The sequence below is a fragment of the Canis lupus genome, chromosome 25, assembly GCF_048164855.1.
Source record: "Canis lupus baileyi chromosome 25, mCanLup2.hap1, whole genome shotgun sequence".
NCBI lineage: Eukaryota > Metazoa > Chordata > Mammalia > Carnivora > Canidae > Canis > Canis lupus.
In genome coordinates this window covers 45,836,549-45,857,151 of record NC_132862.1, presented here as the reverse complement: position 1 = coordinate 45,857,151, position 20,603 = coordinate 45,836,549, and the positions used below count along the sequence as shown (strand labels likewise).

The following is a 20,603-nucleotide window of genomic DNA, read 5'->3' as shown; positions in this document are numbered from 1 at the left end:
AAAACTAAGCTACTTTTTCTCTTGCCAAATAACTAGCTTATTTTCAACTGCTGCCAACTCTTACAACAAGGACTCTAAATCAAACAGTATGTCAAGTCTTTCCCTGTCATCTCAAGGAGAGAAAACACACTACCTACTAAGGTGGTCTGGGAAGGGCCACCTTGGGTAGGGGCATGCCTGAAATAGTCCACTGCTCCTTCTTTGCGAGTAGCACCCTGACCACCCTCCGCATCTTCCCCCGGCCTCCTCCACCATTGCCGCCACAGTGTACTTCCACAAAGCAACCAAGGGATCTTAAAAGATGTAAATCAGATCTTTCCAGCTCCTGCTTCGTACCCTTACTGCCTGCTGCAGTACAGATAGAACCTGCTTAGGCTGAGAGCTTCGCAGGTCTACCCCAGCCTACATTTCCTCTCTGCTGTCAGCTGTCCCCAGCTCACTGTACTCCTGCCACACTGGTTTCTTTCCATTTCATAAACCTCATTAGGCTGCTGCTACCGTAGTGCTGGAATGCACTTCCCCCTCATCTTCACAAGGTGGGCTTCTTGTGATTCATGTCTTTGCTCACATATTCCCTCCTCAGAGAAGCATTTGCAGACTCCTGACCTGCAGTACTCATCACTGTCTGATACCTACTCACACATTGTCTGCTCTATCCAAACAGAGACTAGTCTGTCTTCTTGACTGGAACATTCTCAGTGTTTAGATTAGTACCTGTACACTGATGGCAATTCAGTAAGCTGTTGAATGAGTATATGGTCCATTATGCCTTAAGCTTGCCCTTTAGCCATTTGTTTTCTCTAATTTCTTTTTCCAGTTACTCCCATATTTAATTATCAAGATTTAATTTGTTTAGACCATCTAAAATCATTGCTTGAGAGAATCAACCATAATTTGTGGTTAGTTTATAACATTAGCATGGCTGTATTCACTAACTGAAATAGGCATCCTAGTGTGGCGACTAAAGGTATAGACTTTGGTGCCAAGCTTCCTAGGTTCAAATCCTCTGTGAGATTTGCTGAATAGGGGACATTGTGGGCAGATTGCTTAACCCTTCTGTACCTCACCTGAGAAAAGGTGGATAGTAACAATGCCTACCTCATTGAGCCCTGAGGATTAAATGAGTTGGTAGATGTTCTAATACTTATGATAACATCTAGCACATGGTAAATGTTAAATAAAAATTAACTCTTTTTGTTATTGATCTAAGAAGCAAAAAATACCATCAAGTTGAGTTTGGGAAGGGATTTGAGGAGATACAACGTTAATTGAGTACATGCAACACATAATGTGATCTCTCATTTACCCTAAGAATATTGTCTTCATATTCTACAGGAAGAAACGTGTTTCGAAATGCTAAATAGTTCACATAGCCATTGAGTGGTTGAGACAGTATTTAAACTGAGATCTGACTTCAATGCTCAATGTTCCTTCCGTCACATTATACTGCATTTTTAAAGAAAACAATTTTCTGGAATTCTCTTGAAAATTACCAGTCGGTTAGGTTTGTGGGACTTGCTTTGAAACCTAAACCTCTTTTCTTTATTAATTTAGGATACCATAGCAGAATTCAATGAGGATTCCCTGGAGCTTAGTTTATTGAGTTATATTTTAAAATCTAGGATTCTATTTGACTAGAAAAATCGAACTAACACAGGGAAAAAAAGAAAAAAACAGAAGAAAGGAGTGAGAGTAACTGTAACTATAATTTTCAGATTCTATAATAAAACAGGACTTGGTTATAAGTAACTAAGTCAGATTAAAATTGAAGCATTAGATTTATATCTTCCTTCTCAATAGCTGCCCCTTCTGTCTCACTATCCCTGAGCATCCCTCAAAATGGCTCTGATGAACCTGACTTAGCCACATGCTGTATCCTGGAGTGGGCTGGAAGGAAAGAAGATAGTCTGATTGGATTATATGGGTCATATATTTATTCCTGTGGTGAATAATGTTAGGCCACGTGGATGATAGCCCATCAGAATCACATGGAGGAGGAAGGAGCATTCTTTAAAGCATAAGATCTAAAACAGACAAAAAAGTCGTATATGATCCAAGTACTAATAAATTTTGTCTTGCCCTAATTACATTTTATCTTAGCCAAAATTCACAAAAGTGAGGGGCACCTGGGTGGCTCAGTCAATTAAGCATCTGCTTCCAGCTCAGGTCCTGATCTCAGGGTCCTGGGATCGAGCCTGACATCAGGCTCTCTGCTCAGTGGGGAGTCTGCTTTTCCCTCTGCCTTCCCCCTACCTATGCTCGCTCTCTCGCTCTCTTTCTCTCTCTAATAAAGAAATCTTCAAAAAGATTCACAAAAGTGAAATGGTTTATTACAGATTGTAAAAAGAGATTGTGTCCAAGCTGGAAAAAAAAAAGAAAAAAAAAACATGATTCAACTCCCCTCAGAGAAATAAGCAGTGAGACTGATGGTCCTTTGGCTGTCAGTGTTCCTGACAATAGATGTAGTGTCTCTGAGTTCTAGTTAAGCACCCATAACTAGTGGGAAATTCTACTTCAGAAAATATACTATGTATATGAATATTATTTGAAATTATGAAAGTCCATAAACTATATTTTTCTAAAGATTTAGTCAGTGTTGGGAGGCAGGGTATAGGTAAAAGAAGATGGAAGTCCGTTACTTTGAAGGAAACGAGGAAAGATGGAGTAATCAGAGCACCAGATAAAGAGGAAAAAAGAAAGAAGGCCATCTCATCTTTATTTCTGTTGACTCTTTCATCCTTCCCCTTTTTCCCCTATCTTTACTGAGATATAATTGATACATAACATTATGTAAGTTTAAGGTATATAGTGTGTTGATTCATACTTTTATAAACTGTAACATGATTACCATCATCCATCATGTCACATAGTTACTAATTCTCTTTTGTGGTGAGAATTTTTTCTTTTTTTTTAATATTTTGTTTATTTGAAAGAGAAAGTACGCATGTACACCTGCAAATTGGGAGGAGGGGCAGGGAGAGAGGGAAAGAATCTTAAGCAGACTCCCTGCTGAGCGCAGAGCCCAATACACAACTCAGTTTCATGACTCTGAGATCACAACCCGAGCCAAAATTGAAAGTCAGATGCCCAACTGACTGAGCCACCCAGGTACCCCAGCAGTGAGAACTTTTAAGGTTCATTTTCTTAGCAACATTCTAGTGTATAATACAGTATGATTAGCTATATAACCACCACTCTGTACATCAGAACCCCAGGCTTATTAATCTTAAAACTTAAAACAAGGTAGTTTGTACCTACCTTGTCATGTTCCCCATCCCTTAACCCCTGGAAACCACCATTCTTCTCTCTGTTTCTCTGAGTTTGTCTTCTTTAGATGCTACATATAAGTGAGATCATATAGTGTTTGTCTTTCATTGTCTGACTTACTCACTTAGCATTGTGCATTTAAGGTCCATCCAAGTTATTATGAATGGCAGGATTTCCTTCTTTCTCATAGCTGAATAATATTTTCTTGTGTATCTTTTTTTATCCATTCATTCATTGACAGACACTTAAGGTTGTTTCTATATTTTGGCTGTTGTAATGCTGCAATGAACATGGAAATGCAGGTAACTACAAGATCCTGATTTTCAGTTTCTTTGAATGTATAACCAGAAGTGGAATCCTGGATCGCAGAGAACCTCCATGTTTTCCATAGCAGCTATTCATTAGGGTTCCCTTTTCTCCACCCCTTCACCAACACTTCACTTTTATTTTTTTGATCACAGCCGTTATAACTGGTGTGAGGGGATATCCTATGGGTTTGATTTGCATTTCCCTAATGACTAGTAATGTTGAGCCACCTTTTCATCTACCTGCTGGACATTGTATGACTTTTTTGGAAAACTGTCTCTTTGGTTCTGCCCATTTCTTAAATCAGGTTGTTAGGAGTTTTTTTGCTATTGAGTTCTATGAGTTCTTTACATATTTGGATATTAACCTCTTGTCATATATATGATTTGTAAGTGTTTTCTTCCTTCCTGTAGGGAGAATATTGCCTTTCATTTTGTTGACTTTGTACTTTTGTTGCTTGTGCTTGTGCTATCATATCTAGGAAATCACTGCAGAGACCAATGTCAAGGAGCTTTTCCCCTATTTTCTTATGGAAAAGTTTTGTGGTTTAAAGCCTTAGACTTAAATCTCTAATCCATTTCAAGTTCATTTTGTGAGCGGTGTAAGATAGAGGTCCAATTCCGTTCTTCTTCATGTGGTTATCCATTTTCCCAACATTGTTTATTGAAGAGACCATCCTTTCCTCATTAAGTATGCTTGGCTCCCTTCTCAGATATTAGTTGCCTGTATATGTGGGGTTTATTTTTGAGTATTCATTGGTCTGTGTGTCTGTTTTCATGCCAGTGCCATGTACTATGCTGATTACTATAGCTTTGTGATGTAGTTTGAAATTGGGAAGGATGATGCCTCTGGCTTTGTTGTTCTTTCTCAGTTATTGCCTTAGCTATTCAGGGTCTTTGTAGCTCCATACAAATTTTAGAATTAGGGGATGCCTGGGTGGCTCAGCGGTTGAGCATCTGCCATTTTAAAATCTTTTTAAAAAAAAAAGTAGGATTATTTTTTTCTATTTCTGTGAAAAATGCCACTGAAATTTTGATAAAAATTGCATTGAATCTATCAGTGGTTTTGGGTAACATGGACATTTTGACAATATTAATTCTTCTGATCCATGAACATGGATATCTTTCCATTTGTATCTTTTTCAGTTAATCAAGCTCTTATAGTTTTCACTGTGTTGATCTCTTACTGCCTTGATTACATTTATTCCTAAGTCTTTTTTTTTTTTTTAAGATTTTATTTATTTATTCATGAGAGACACAGAGAGAGAGGCAGAGACACAGGCAGAGGGAGAAGCAGGTTCCATGCAGGCAGCCTGACATGGGACTCAATCCTGGGTCTCCAGGATCATGCCCTGGGCTGAAGGCGGCGCTAAACCGCTGAGCCACCCGGGCTGCCCGTCTTTTATTTTTTTGATGCTACTGTGAAAGGAATTGTTTTCTTTACTTTTTCAGATTTTTTTGTTGTTAATGTATAGAAACAATTTCTTTCTATGTATTTATTTTGAATCCTGCAATTTTACCAAATGTATTGATTAGTTCTGGTGGTATTTCAGTGGAGTCTAGTCTAGGATTTTCTGTATGTGAGATCATAATCATCTTCCAACAAAGGCAACTTTATTCCTTCCTTTCTTATTTGGATACCCTTTATTTCCTTCTCTTACGTGATTGCTCCGGCTGGAACTGCTAGCACTTTGCTGAATGGGCACGGTGAGAGTGGGCACACTTGTCTTCCTCATGTGAGAGGAAAAGGTCTCGACCTTTCATCTTTGTTGTATACAGTGTTTCTTGTACTAGGGTATGTTACTTCTGTAATCCTGTCTGTTGAGTGTTTTTATTATGAAAGGATGTTACACTTTGTCAAATGCTTTTTCTGCCTCTGTTGAGATCATGTGATCCTGATCTTCATTCTCTTGATGTGGTATATCATGTTTATTGATTTGTGTATCTTGAAACATCCTTGTATCCCAGGGATAAATTCCACTTTATTGTGGTGAATGACCATTTTAATGTGCTGTTGAACTGGGTTTGCTGATAGTTTCTTGAGAATGTTTGCATCTGTGTTCCTCAGGGATATTGGTCTGTAATTTTCTTGTCATGTCCTTATCTGTCTGTGGTATCAGGGTAATGCTGGCCTTGTAAGATAAGTTTGGGAATATTCCATCCTGTTTAGAGTATTGGAAGATTTTGAAAAGGATTGCTGTTAATTCTTCTTGAAATATTTGGTAGAATTCACCAGTGAAGCCATCTGATCCTGGACTTTACTGTTTGGGGAGAGTTTTGATTATCGATTCACTCTCTTTACCCAATATTAGTCTGTTAAGACTTTCTCTGTATTCATGATTCAGTCTTGGTATGTAGTATGTTTTTGGGACTCTATTCATTTCTTCTAGGTTATCCAGCTTGTTGGTGTGTAATTATACCTAGCAGATTCTCATGATCCTTTGTATTTCTGTGGTATCCATTGAAAGTCTCCTCTTTCATTTCTGATTTTATTTATTTGAGCCTTCTGTTTTTCTAAATTAGTATGGTAAAGGTCTGTCAGTTTTGTTTATCTTTTCAAAAAGCCAGCCCATAGTTTTCATTGACCTTTTTTTATTGGTTTTCTGGTTAGGTTCTCTTATTTTAACTTTGAGATCGGGAAAGTTCATTTGTCAAAGGAGTACCCTCTGCAAATGAAAAGGATGAGTGGGATTACTCCTGTTTTGGTAGTTTCTATGATAGGGTCTTTCCTTTAATTTTCAAAAGCCTTGGCTCTTTAAAGTGGGAGTAAGGAAAGAGCCAGAAAAAGTGATCCTTTGTGGCTTACTCCCACTACCAGTGTCATGGAAAAAGCCAGGGTCTTGTTTTTCAAACTTTGGACCACACTTGCAAAAGAAAATACATGTTACGTTAGGACTCAGTAAACACATGAAGACAGACAACAATCAAGAGCTATAAGGACTAACACTTAACTCTGATGATGCCACAATGTACTTTAATGCATTTTATTCTGCTTCATTCTAATCATAGTCCATTGCAGGATTTTTTGGTTTGGCTTTGTATTGTGGTTTTTTTTATTAGTTTTTTGAAGATTTTTTTTTTAAAGATTTTATTTATTTATTCATGACACAGATTGAGAGGGAGAGAGAGAGAGACAGGCAGAGGGAGAAGCAGGCTCTGTGCAGGGAGCCCGACATGGGACGCGATCCCGGGTCTCCAAAATCACACTCCGGCAGAAGGCAGTGCTAAACCGCTGGGCCTCCGGGGCTGCCCAGTTTTGTATTGTTTTTTTAATGCTGATCTTGACCCACAAGGGATTACAAGGCTGGCTTGTGGATGGTTGCAGGAGAGGGGAGCAGCAGAGAGGGTCCTGTCAGAGCCAGTGCTCAATGCTGCCCCACCCCCTGCAGCCTCCATACCTCCACCCTGCGCTTATGTTCATTCTTAGTTTCCCCGGAAATGCTAGTCCCAGCTTTCCATGTGACCACATCTTTGTTCTGCACACACTGCCACTTTGTTTGCTGGCCCTGCTGTGCAAGCTTCACATCTTTGCTCTGGGCGCTGATTGGGTGATGGCTCAATGGTCTTCACATACCCAAAAAAAGTCCCCTCCCCCTGCAGGCAAAGGGGAGAGGAGGGCTGAAATCGAAGTTTATAGGGAGGGCTTGGCCTCCCTGGACAAGAAGCCTGGGCAGTAGTGACAGTGCCCTGTGACTACAGGAGATATTTAAGAGTGTGCTAAGACCAGGGAGTCAAGTTCAGAATTAAGGGTCTCGCTCACTTTCTTTCCCCTGCCTCTTGCTGCCTACAGGTAAATTCTACTGCAAACCACACTACTGTTATCGACTCTCTGGCTCTGCACAGAGGAAGAGACCAGCAGTGGCTCCTCTCTCTGGAAAGGTAATGGTAATCCATCTGTAAGTGGGGAGAATCAGCAGGTGCATTTTAGTGTGGTGACAGGTGAGGCTATGGTTAGCCTGGCACACTAAATGGCCAGCCACTATGTTGCCTTCCTTGTGTGGGGAAAGGGACTAAGAGACAGTCACAGTCCATTGGGGAGGAAACTAATTTTTTGAGTATAATCTTGATGTTGCATTTCACTAACGTATTATTCCATCCACCACCCGAGTCGGATTTGAGAGACCATGTTAGTGGACTCTTCTGCTTATTCTATATAAAAGAAGACTTTAGTCATTGTAAATAAGCATCCTTCTTAGAGAAGGACACCCTGAAAAAGAACTTGGTTGGCTGTAAATAATCTGCTGCTTACTCATTCCTTTAACTTTCTTTATTCTGTGAATTACTTATCTAAGTACCTTTTTTTTTTTTTCTTAATGAGAGTAACTGGCACCTCCACCTTTCTTTGTCAAGGTGAGCCAGGTATTCCCTTCACTACAGGATGTTACTTTGTCAACATGCCGGCTAACTCAGGCATCCTTGAGAGGGACTTGTGGGGAAAGGAAGGATATTCCAAAGTGGAACTAGATTTTGACTCCTGGTGATTTCCCCCATGATATATGTCCTGGTTTTTTAAATACTGTGTGTTTCTCACAGTCTAGATTGACTGGTGAGAGCAGCAGCCTAGCCAGGCAGGTGCCATTGCCCTTTGAGATTTGAGTGCTTCAGTCAGTCATTCTTCTTTTTCTTGTGAACTTTCCTAGGAGGCCAGAGAACCCCTGCAGGATGGCCCCACTGTGGACACAAATGGACGGGCCAGCGCTGTCACCAGCCCTGCTGAGAGAACTCCAGGTAGCCTCACTTCCTTGTTTGGCTGGGTGGTGCATCACTCTCTCGGCCTCTGTGACAAGGCCAAGGGGATGAGCCAGCACCTCCAAAGCAACATTTCTTCGATTGGGCATCAAGTGGCCCAAAACCCTTTGGACTCCTTTTTCATGTGCCAGCTGCTTGCATTTGGAGTCCCCTTTCTCTATGGCCTGTCGGAGGTGCTGGTACAAATCAGGGGGGAGTTTCACTGGCAGACCGTGAGCCAATAGGGGTGCCATCTGGTAAGCGGTATCACCTGAGCTTCAGTAATGTCTATTCAAAATCTCAAAGTATTGTTGCTCTAGTCCTGGGGCTGACCCACGCTCGTAAGACACACCCAGGTGGTTGGTCCAGACATTATCCAGGTAGACAGGAATTCAGAACTGGCTGCTTTTATCACTGATCCAAGTGACAATCCAGAGTCACAGGGCCGCCTTGTTTTAGATTCCTTTGACAGAGCATAGAATTGTAATAAGGCCCCATGATCTGGATTCATGATCACTTAAACTTGAACTTCTTGTATCTGACTCCCTATTTAGGTATCCAGATAAGCTAACACTGCTCTTCTATTTGACCTGCAGCCACTAAAGGTCATGCCTTGTCCTAATCACTTTGGGGCATTTGAACTTGTAATGAGGACCAAACCCTAATTTGTTCCATTTCCACTAACCATTTCCTGTGTCAGGAAGTAAATGATTCTATCTGTACCTGTAAAAACACATTTACTCTGGTTTTAGCTCATGGGTTCATGGACATTAGGTTTGTTGTGAAAAACTATAGGTTTTTTTTTTTTTTTTTTTTCTTAAAATTGCCTGTTTCTGCTCCAGCCTGTGGGATGTGTCCCCAGGTCCACAAACTGTTGGGTGTTCTCAATACCCTCAGTGCAGCCCTAGACTGTGTACAAACCAGGGTCATTGTGTAGGTGAGAGAATAAGTCAACAGGGCTATGTTTCTGTTTCTCACACTTTTTCTGTCTTTCACAGTAGATCTATCTCAAGCAGCCATTTGCAAATTCACAAAAGCTACCATAAAAAAACTAAAGATTATCAGCTAATGCTAGAAACTATGGAGAAGGAATTGGTAGTAAAAGTTCCATAATGGGAAAAGAGAAGAATTATCCACTCCACTTTCAAAAGAAAAATTTGAAATTTTCAAATTTCAAATTTCGATTTTTCAGGGTTGCTTCTTTCCCGTGCTTAAGAATTAGAGAAAAGGGGGACGCGTGGGTGGCTCAGCGGTTGAGCACCTGCCTATGGCTCAAGGTGTAATCCCGGGATCTGGGATCAAGTCCTACATCAGGCTCCCTGCAGGGAGCCTGCTTCTCCCTCTGCCTGCGTCTCCGCCTCTCTCTCTCTCTCTCTGTCATGAATACATAAAATCTTAAAAAAAAAAAAAAAAAAAGAGAAAGGGAGAATGTGCCCAGAGAGGGCAGTGATTTGGAGGCTGAGACCCAGGAAACTCCAGCTGAGTTAGGGAATTCAGCTTCTGCTCCTGTGTATGCCCTTATTAAAACCCGGGGAAGCTTTTTAGGTGCCCTGCCAGTTGGACCAACATTTTGTAGCAGTGTTTCAGGCACGAATGACTTTGGAACCTATAGCCTCGAAACCTTTCTAATCTGTCTTTCCTGTGAAATGCTAGCAGCCTTTTGAAATGCTAACTCTCAAAGCACCAGGGGGAAGTGCTGGTAGAGAAAAATTAGCACAGTGATCTAGACAGAGGCTTTGGCCCTGGGCTCTAGAGTATGCATTTGACCAGGTTAAGAGCACCACCTCCTCAGTCTGGGCCTTGTTCCAGCTCACATGTGTTTCCCAAGGAACTTGGCTACTCAATAAAACAACTCAAAGAAATGAAATTTTCTTTTTGGGTAGCAAGTACAGAACATTCTTCAGAAAAAGTTAAACACGATGAAGTTCAGGTCATTTCTAAGCAAGCCAGGTTTGTTCACTTTCCCATGTGGTTCAGTTTGCCATACTTGCTGTCTAGTTTGAAAACGTCATGAGTTTAAAGTTTCTGTAGAGAAGGAGAAGAATATTCTACAAAGCAAAGAGAAAAGATAAGAGTTTGACAATGTAGTTAAAGAATCAACTGAGAGGGCAGCCCGGGTGGCTCAGCGGTTTAGCGCCGCCTTCAGCCCAGGGAGTGATCCTGGAGACCCGGGATCGAGTACCATGTTGGGCTCCCTGCATGGAGCCTGCTTCTCCCTCTGCCTGTGTCTCTGCCTCTCTCTCTTTGTCTGTGTCTCTCATGAATAAATAAATAAACTCTTAAAAAAATAAAAAAAAATAACTACACAATATATTAAAAAAAAAAAAAAAAAGAATCAACCGAGAAAGAATCAAATCCCTAAGGATGTCTCAGCCCCTATGGTTCTTGATTCTGAAGATGACATGCCTATCCTAGTACAAGGGGTTCAGATGTGGCATCACAAACCCCTAAAATGAATGAGGCAGGAACTGTCCCTCCACTTTAAGGCAGCGAAGATCAGAGCTTAGGGCTAATAGGGTTCCCTTAGTATCTGCCTCTGGAGCCTTGGGCTTTGGGGAATGATAGCCCTGAGTCTGAAGATGCTCCAGAGCACCAGCACTTCCCCTATGAGGCGTCTCATTCTTACCAGCTTCTGTAGAAGAGGAACAGAGCTATGGGTGATATTTTATAGGTGGCATCAAGTAGATTTCCTTTTTTCCTTTGATAGAGATATCTTTGTATAAATCCCAAACTAAAGCTCCTTTTGAGGAGCTTCAGAAGAACTCAGGTATTTTAGGGTTCCAGAGTGTGTGTCCTAGATGGCAGTCATTACCCAGATCCATGGCACGTCTCCTCTCCTGCACTCTAGCCGAGAAAAAGCTGTAAGGGAATGAACTTGATTTCACTGTATATACATGAGCCATCCTCCTAGACTGTAACCCCCAGGAGGCAGAGCTGGGAAAGCTAGGGCGACAGCTGGCACACGGCCCTCCTGTGCTTTTGCTGAGTGCTACCACTGTATTTGTGGCACTACCCTCTTCTCCCTTGTGTTCTTTGCCCCTTATGCCAAAATTACTGCTGTTGCCCAAAAAACAAACTCACAAGTTGGAAGAACCTACTCTAGGTTTGCTTTGCAGTGTTTGTCTCTCTCTGGTAACCTAATCTGTCTGTGCCTGTTGCTAATCTAGTGTTGGGAGGAAAACATTGCTTACTGTTGTTTATAATGTGCTTTTAATATAGAAACCCTCTTCTCCAAGTCTGTACATGCTTTGTTTCCAAACTTCTTATGCCTACTGCTATAGGTTGGTGGACTTGGCACAGGTTTCCCACCCTGGCCTCCTAGTACCTGCCCTGACTTTAAGAAAAGTTGAAACAACAACAGGTAGAGAAAGAAAAACCCCAAATGAGATATTTTCTCCTTGAACACAAGACCCTTAGTTGCAGGTTTTTTGGATACTTTCTTTGTTTGGAGGAATCCCTTTTACATTTCCTATAGAAGATAATAAGGGTTGTGGGGACTCAGAAGGGAAGAGAAGAGCTTTTCTTCTAGCACAGGCAGCAGAGGTGGGATGGAAATGGTGGTCTTAACTTTAAAAGCTGCCCATAGGCAGTTAGCAAGACAACCTTTGCATGATCACCATTAGGTTCCATAGTTTGGATGCTATATGGGCCAGCATAGCCATGCAATACAAGGGATTCCATGCAGTCCTGGGGTTCCTGCCTGATAGGATGAAGTTATGAAATCTCACTGCTTCCCAAGCCCTCTTCCCTTAGAGGCATTTCTGGAAAACCTCTTAGTAGAGCAAAGAGAATTGTGCAGTCCAGCTTAACTCCCCAACCCCTCCCCCAAGAGTCATAATTTGATGGTGTTGTGTAAATATTTATATGTACACACATGTGTATTTATATAGGTAGAATTTTATATATACAAGTAGATATTTATATATTGTGTCCTAAATAATTATAACCATAGTAATGAAGCTGTTTCTGAAGCTTCTTGTTCCTTGGTTCTGGAAACCAAGAGTTTTTCCAGTGGGGAAGTATGACACTGGCCTGACTTAGAGTTCTGGGGGGAGGATTGGGAGGGAACAGAGTAGCCCAGCACACCTGTGGAGGTGGAGACTTTGGGGGCTGGAGGGGGGTGGGGGGCGGTATGTCAGGAAGTGAGCAGTACACAGCCTCAACCTCAGAAAGCTGACTGAGGAGCAGATTAGGAAAGCAGGGTTCTGTTGCTGCCAGACCCCCACAGAGCAGCAACTCCCTGCCCCATTTTGCTTCCAGACGTGTGAATCTATTATTACCCTGGGTTAGTTACTGTGGCTTCCTTCTGTGTCTCGGTGTTGGGTGTATTTCTGAAGGGCAGTGGACCATTCTTAGTCCCTCCTCATGGGCCTGACCAGTGAATGCAGGGGTTCCCTCTTTCCTGAACTGTTCAGCTTGGGGTGGAGGGCAGAGCAGGAGTAGGGGTGACACCAGCCAGGCTCCCACAGTGGCAATGCAGATGCCATAGCGGGGAGGCCATGCTGCACCAAGGATCACCTCACCTGTCCGCTTCTGGCCTTCCCTACAGCCTTTACTTTTGCCCTTGTTTTTAATCTGTGCTGTACGTTTTGGTGTGTCTGTGAGTTTTTTAATTTGATTGTGTAATTTTGTTTTTGCTGTTACTGTGAAACTAAGGTGTTGTGCTTTTAATTTTTTTAACAACTGTTACCATTCTTATTTAAGAGAATAAATTCCAAACAATCTTCAGGTTTCTGAGTTTTTCTTTTCCTTCCCTTTTTCCTGTTTGGAGGGTGGGATGGGGTCAGCTTAGATCTCAGGAGTGGGCCCAAAAGCCGTCATGCCTCATGACCGTCACTTCTGGGGTGGGGTCAGGAGAGAGAGTAGATATGTGAAGTTGGGGAAATGGGGTGTTTGTACCTAAAATACAGATTGTCGTTAACAGACGGTCCTCTGTTCATGGGGTTGGTGCGGTGGAAGACATTTTGTTTTGTAGCAACTGTAGGTAGAAGGAGCAACAAGGCACCACCTGCACCCCACACCCAGTCAGCCAGCGTGAGGGACAAGACGGTGGAGCCCACATCTGCCTTGGGGACACAGAGCCAGACTCTGGCTGGCTGCTGTGGTGCGCTGGGAGCAGTTACATCTCCTTCCTCCCCTGCTTGGAGGCTTTTGCCTCAGGCACAGTGACCTCACTCCTGGTGACGCTGAAGGTTCTTGTTCTGTTCTCCCCCGCTGATGTCTCTGCAACGCTGTCTTTGCTGTGACCTGGACGCTGAGCTTAGATATCCAGTTGAAGCCAGGAGAGATGAGCCTGTTTCCTTCTCACACGCTGCTGTGACCTCAGCAGTGCTGGCCTCTTACGCTGTGTGGGCATGCCGACCACGATGGTAAGCCCAGCTTTGGCGCTAAATTGGGCCCCAAGGGGGCACCTGGTGGGGAGCACTCAGCTGCCACTGGCTGTAGGAAATTGGGTGTCGCTTGTGCAAAGGCCTACCTGGCCGCCTCTAATGCTGAAGCGGCCCCGTTAAGACTCAGAGTTCTCAGGCTTACCCACAGAGTAGAGAAATAGTGCTGAGTTTTCTTGGCCTTCTGGATTATCAGCCTTCCTGTCAGGAAGGGTCTGCGTCCATACTGTCAGAACACTGAACCATTTCATTCTCAAAGCATTGCTGCTTCAGACTCTACCCCAGCAGAGTCTGAGTGACCTGTCTTGGCCTTTGCTCATTCCCATGCCCTAACCCCAAATCTGCAGGCTGTTTTTCCCCTTCCTTTGAACTAAGTCAGTGTCTGGTGCCTACAAAAGGTTAGGAGAAAAAGAATGAGTGTGGGGGATGCAGTAAGCCACAGTTAATAAATTAACTGAGAATCAATAAGGATAGATACATGTATATAATTTTCAAATTTTAGGCCTTTGCTCCTGCTGCCTTTCCCATGCCCCAGCAATAAAGGGGAAGAGAGCCAGCACTACTTAGCACAGTGTACTGAAGCGTCTTACAGGAAGGTGGTAACAACTGACATGATTCTGTGTCACCCCTTATGAAGACCCTAGGCAATTACCTTTGGGTCTCGTTTCTTCTGGAAAGTTCTTGAAATCCATTCTCTCACTTTGGGGGGGGGGGGTGTTTGTTTTTTTGTGTTTTTCTTTTTTTCATAAATTCCCTGTAGGTGTCCCAAATTCAGATACTCCCTAGGAGTGAAAGCAGTATGGGCAATGAAAATGAGCCACTCTCTATTTTCATACTGAAAAATAGGGCAAGATCATGCCATGTGGGCCCAGATCCCTTAGATTCCCCCCTTGACGTACAAATAGAAGAAAAATGCCCATGTGGGGCTGTCTTAAATGTAACAGCCAGGCAGAGATTTCAGAAGAATGTCCGTGAATCCCAGTCTCTTTCACAAAGCGCCAAAACCTTACCAAGACCAGAACCAGCCCTTACTTTGGAACTCAGATCCAGCCAAGCATCCAGCAAGTGCCAACAAATAAGGGTTGCTTCCCCTCTCTCTCTTTCTCTCTCTCTCTCTCTCTCTCTCTCTCTCTCTCTCGTCACTGCCCACAATGCTCAGCTGTGTGTGTTGGCTGCTGATGCCTCTTCCTTCACAATTGGTCCTTGTCTCTTCGGCACTTACGTTCTGGAGGGATAGGCTTTGGCGCAGAAGCACTTTCCATACGCCCAAGAAGGCAAGCAGGGCTCCAACATATGTGACTCTCCTTCAGTTACTTCCAGTTACTTTCACCAACCGCCTGAACACAATTTCCTTTTTTACTTCCCGTGGGCCAACTCCACATAGCTTTGTGTTGTTTATGAACACTTTTAATGTTTCCAAGGCATTTTGATGGGCCTTCAAGAAGGACAGTGGGCAAAAGGTTAAGTCACTGCTAACACCCAAACCCTAACTCGAGCTCACTGAACTCAACCTTGCCTTTGATGTTGTTCTTTTCCTCCCCACCTGTATGCACATGTACAGTCAGAGGACTCCCAAAATGTGAAGAGGCTTCCAGCCCTCACAGAGGCCCCTCATTAGCATGAAAGGGGGAGTTCTGGAAGCATTTCAACAGAAGGGGAGGCCAAGGCCCCAGCTCTGCCTGCAATAGAACAGTCTCTTGGGGCCCTGCTAGGATAATTACTAGAAAAATTCTTAAAATTGAGTCAGAATACCTATGGTCTCTGTGTTTCCTTCACTTTGTTCTCGCTTATTGTGCTTGCACATTAATCATATGAAAATGTTGCAGGTGTACTTAATCAGGGATTAAATTCCTTGTTCTGTACTTCTGTAAAATATCAGGATTGTTGCCATATTATCACTGTTATTTCATAGTGTAGCCTGATTTCGTTTAGGTACTTGCTGGGATTGTGGGCTTTTCGTAATGATTTTGTGGTAAGTCACCCTGTTGCCAGAAGACTTTACACTGGGGCCATCTGCCTCTCTGAAGGTTCAGAAACTGCCTTCGCTGCACCCTCTGTCCTGGTGTTACTGGGCTTCCACAAGAGCCAACTGAAAAAGATGAGTCCAGTTAAAAGGGTAAGGGCTCCAAGTTCAGTTACTAAAGACCACCGTTAACAGGCAAGGGCCTATGGGCACCAGAAGAACTCAGGACCTCAGTGAGTTTTTGTTTCCTCGATGAACATGACAAAACCAGAGCTGTTTCACTGGCAAGACCTAAATACCTCTTTTCCTTCAGTTCTCATGTTCTTTTAAAGTTAATAAAGCCAGCAACACTACCCTCCCTGGAATTTACTTCATAATCCTCTTGACATCTGGTAGCTGCTCAGAGATCAAACCTGAAACTAAAAAATATGATTAGATGGACTCTAACTGGAAACTTAGGGAGAAGACTTTATCTCCAAAAGCTAAACCACAGTGGGATTCTTGGACTGAGCTCAACCCCTTAACCAAAGAGTAGCTGGTATTGATTATAAAAGGATTATAACAGCCCATTTATTCTTTTTTTTAAAGTTACTTAACATTTTTTATTTTTATTTATTTTTTACTTAAATTCAATTAATTAACATATGGTGTATTACTAGTTTCAGAGGTAGAGGTCTGTGATTCATCAGTCTTATAACACCCAGTGCTCATTCCATCATGTGCCCTCCTTCATGCCCATCACCCAGTTCCCCTTCCCCCAGCAACACTCAGTTTGTTTCCTATGATTAAGAGCCTCTAATTGTTCTTATTTCTCTGTTTTCTAGAAAGTCAGGATCTAAAAAGATTAGGTTAGAGAGAGACCAGCTATAAAATTTCCCTCCCACCATTTAACCAACAAGAGACTTATTTGAGTTAGTAGTTTCTTCTTTTAAAAGTAAATATTCTCAAGGCACCTGGGCGGTGCAGTCAATTAAGCATCTAACTCTTGGCTCTGGCTCAGGTCAAGCTTGAGCCCTGTGCCTGGGTCCATACTCAGCGTGGAGTCTGCCTGACCTACTCTCTTCCTCTCCGCCTGCCTCCCCCGCCCCCAACTCATGCTCATGCTCTCTGTGTCTCTCTCAAACAAATAAATATTTTTTAAAAAAAGTAAATGCTCTCTTCTAAATTTTAGTCGAATGTGAGTTATTCTGAACCAGCTATTTGTCCATCTTTTAGATGGTTCATGTTCTTGGGGAAGGAATTAGCATTGGTAGAAAAGCCTAACGGCATTGGGATACAGGATACAGGGAAAGTGACTCTAGGGCCGGCTAAAGGTCAGTGAGGGGCTTTGTAACCTCAGAGAAGTAGGTGGCACTGGGTGTCTGGGGTAACCATGGCACCAGGGAATTGACAGGCTGCAGGAGTTAACAGCCAAAGTCTTAAAGGCTTTGCTGTATTGCTGAGAGCTGGCAACCATCCTCCATGCTGCTGAAAGCATTGTACCAAAGGGCTGGCACAATATTTGTAATGAAGGGAGCCCCCTTCTCTGCTGAAGGCTTTTCCTCAAATAAAAATAGAGATTAAAACTTGAAGTATGTTATCTCCTGTTGTTTCTCCCATGTGATTAATACTGGTTAATTTACCATCATAGTCTTTGTGGTACTAACTCATAGAAAATAATGTAGGAAGACACAGTAGTGATAATAATTAATAATAACGTAGCACTTCCTGTGTACTAGGCATTGTCTAGGAGCTTTATTGTTGCAGTCATGTAATCTGCACAGTAGCCTATGAAGGAAGTATCATTCTACACCCAAGAAAATAGGCACACAGAAGTCAAACAGACTTGGTCAAGGCCACATAAGTAATCAATGCAGTCAGGATAGACTCTAAGCACAAGATAGGAGAGTGTGCTCTGTGTGTGTGTGTGTGTGTGTGTGTGTGTGTGTGTGTCAAATAAGTCAAATCTTTTTAAAATAAAATCTTTTCAAAAATAAGATACTAAAGAGAAAAGGGTTTCATCACTGATGTGTGAGGAGCAAAAGTCATCAAAAGTCATCAAAAGAAATTGAGGAAAGGCATAATAATCGACTAAGTAATATGAAGTGGACTCCCTCTTCATTTTCCACATGTCAGCTCTCTTTGCTCATTACAAGTAAAATTATGCCTAAAGCTGCATTATTGAGAATAAGCCCAGGGGCGCTTGGGTGGCTCCGTTGGTTGATGGTTGAGCTGTTTGATGGTTGAGCGGCTGCCCTTTCGCTTAGGTTATGATCTTAGGGTCCTAAGATCAACCCCACATCGGACCCCCTGCGGAGCAGAGAATCTTCTCCCTCTGCCTCTGCCCCTCCCCCCTCCCTTGTGCTCTCTGGGTAGCTCTCTTTCTCTCTCTCAAATAAATAAAATCTTAAAAAAAAAAAAAAAAAAAAAAGAAGAAGAAGAATCCCAGAACTATGGGCTTCTGTGTCTCTCCAAATGGGAACATACCCTTCCCACAGCCTAGAGGAGATAGATTCTGTTCGGGCGGACCATTAATTGTTGTTCTCTGGGCCCCAGTGTAACTGCTTCTCACTTATAGATATATCAGCTTATCTGTCTCTGCAATCTCGTTTTATTGTACTTTTTATTTTAAAAGGCCCCATTACCCACCATTTGCTTCAACGTGGATGGAACTGGAGGGTATTATGCTGAGTGAAATAAGTCAATCAGAGAAGGACAAACATTATATGGTCTCATTCATTTGGGGAATATAAATAATAGTGAAAGGGAATAGAAGGGAAGGGAGAAGAAATGTGTGGGAAATATCAGAAAGGGAGACAGAACATAAAGACTCCTAACTCTGGGAAACGAACTAGGGGTGGTGGAAGGGGAGGAGGGCGGGGGGTGGGGGTGAATGGGTGACGGGCACTGAGGGGGGCACTTGACAGGATGAGCACTGGGTGTTATTCTGTATGCTGGCAAATTGAACACCAATAAAAAACAAATATTATTTTTAAAAAATAAATAAATAAATAGCCCCATTATGGTTGACCTGACCAACATTTTCATTCTCTTACTGCTCACAGTCTTCATAGGAGACTACCCTCATCCTGGGTAGACTGTGGGTGTGAGGGAAGAGAGGCATGATGGTATGCCTCTTTTTGCACTGACAGTTTGAGCAGAGTCACCTGTGACATCAAAGAGAAACAGGGAAGTTCTTATCCATGTTTGGGCTACTTTTGGACCCAACTCACATGTAAAATGTAAAATGACTGACTTTTAAATCTTTGGGTTAAATGTGCACATCATTCCAGGTGAGCAGTTTGGTTTTGCCCTGTTGTATAAAATTTGGTTCAGGCACAGAAATGATTTCAAGAGGTCTCTTGAGGGTGTATAGACACAGCTTTGGAAAGGCTTGCCAGGACAGGGAGCTCATAGAGCTCATAGATAGGATGTGTTTGGTAAGTGAGAAAAAAAAAAAAGATGTGTTTTCCACGTTGTGTCTTCAAGTCCAGTTTTTCCCTGGGTTTAGTGAGAGGTCTGCCCATAATGTGTCACAGGGCTATTCCGGCTGTCAGCAGGCTACTAGTATCCAGCTGGGAAAAAGTGGGTGAAAGAAGTTAAGAAAACACATTTTTTGGTCTCCTTTAATTCCTACTAATAGGATTCACACCCAAGACAAGTGTGGACGGTGTAGGAGTATATGTAGATTGTCCTTGAATGGCACTGCCAAGGATGAGCAGGGTCACTTTGTAAGTGGAGTTGTACCATAAGATGATGAAAAGTCCAGATGTCTCATGCAGTGACTTATGGTACCTCTGCCCAGTGGATGCGTTTGGAACTAACTCCTCACTCAGCATCTGAACAACTTCCTGAGATTCCCTCTCTGTGGGCAACATGCCAAGAGCTCTCTGTTCAGCATGGCAGTTCTCAATTGATCCTTCATAAATTGTGCTTCCATAGGTCAAGATGTCATCATGTCTTGGCAGCAGATATGAAGATTCATGGGCTCACAATTCTGTGTTCTTAATGCACCCAGCCCAGTCAAACCACAGTCAAGAGTATTTGGTGGATTGGTTGGCCTGTTGGTGAGAGAGATTAGAGATAGTCTGATATAACTTCTATATCAGACTTCTATATATAACTTCTATATAAGCTTGTCACCGTTGACATTTTGGGCTGGATATCTCTTTGTTGTGAAAGGTTGTCCTATCCATCGTAGGATATGTGGCAGTATTCCTGGCCTCTACCCATTAGATATCAGTACACCACCCCCCTCCCCAGGTGATGACCAAAGCTGTCTCCAGCCATTGCCAAATCATCACTGAGGAAAAAAACCACCCCAAAAGGAGAACAAGCATGACACAGACATACAATTAATGTCAATTTTATTGTACCCATTGGGAGATCAGGAAAGAGAGTGAGCAAGAATAATGTAAGTGATACAGAACCGTATTGGAGCCTTACAGGAATCTCTAAATCTTACCGCCTACCCCTGTGAAAATCCTGAGCACCCACATCCCAACAGTGTACTTATTCACAAGCGTGTACCCGCCCTCCAATAGTGTATGTGCTATCAGACATTTACAAAACATCTTAGAAAGGAGTGTCAAAAACAAATCAAGGATGAAGGTCTAGTGTTTTTCTTCTCTACCTCAAGAATTAATTGTCCCTGCACCCTTAGCATGTACTCATCCTTCTGTGAAGACCACAGCCTCGGGCTGGGTCTAATGGAACAAGCATAGTGCTTATAAACAAAAGATGCTAATTTGAGTTCCAAGTCTGCAGCCTCCTACCCTGGTCATCTTTGGTCATTAACCTCTCTGAGCCTCCATTTCCCTAACTTAGGAAATTGTAAGATGAAAAACATACGACCTGTTTCTCTCTACTTCATAAGGTTGTTGTAAAGAGCAAATAAGCTAAAATGTATGGACATTTGATATTTAAAAGCATTACAGGAATATCAAATATTATTATCATTGGCAGGGATTTCAG

General features: G+C 42.5%; 1 protein-coding gene across 28 annotated transcripts in view; it reads left to right on the top strand.

Moving 5' to 3' along the window:
* Nucleotides 1–20,603, top strand: part of MICAL3 (microtubule associated monooxygenase, calponin and LIM domain containing 3) — a 218,928-nt gene that overhangs the window by 136,246 nt on the left and 62,079 nt on the right. For all 28 annotated transcript variants that reach the window (XR_012017918.1, XR_012017919.1, XM_072799684.1 and 25 more), the window contains 2 exons: nucleotides 7,363–7,451; nucleotides 8,213–8,300. Coding sequence is in view for 26 of the 28 variants with exons in the window: in XM_072799684.1 (XP_072655785.1) it covers nucleotides 7,363–7,451; nucleotides 8,213–8,300 (177 nt within the window). In the remaining 2 variants the exon portion in view is untranslated. The remainder of the gene's footprint in view (nucleotides 1–7,362; nucleotides 7,452–8,212; nucleotides 8,301–20,603) is intronic.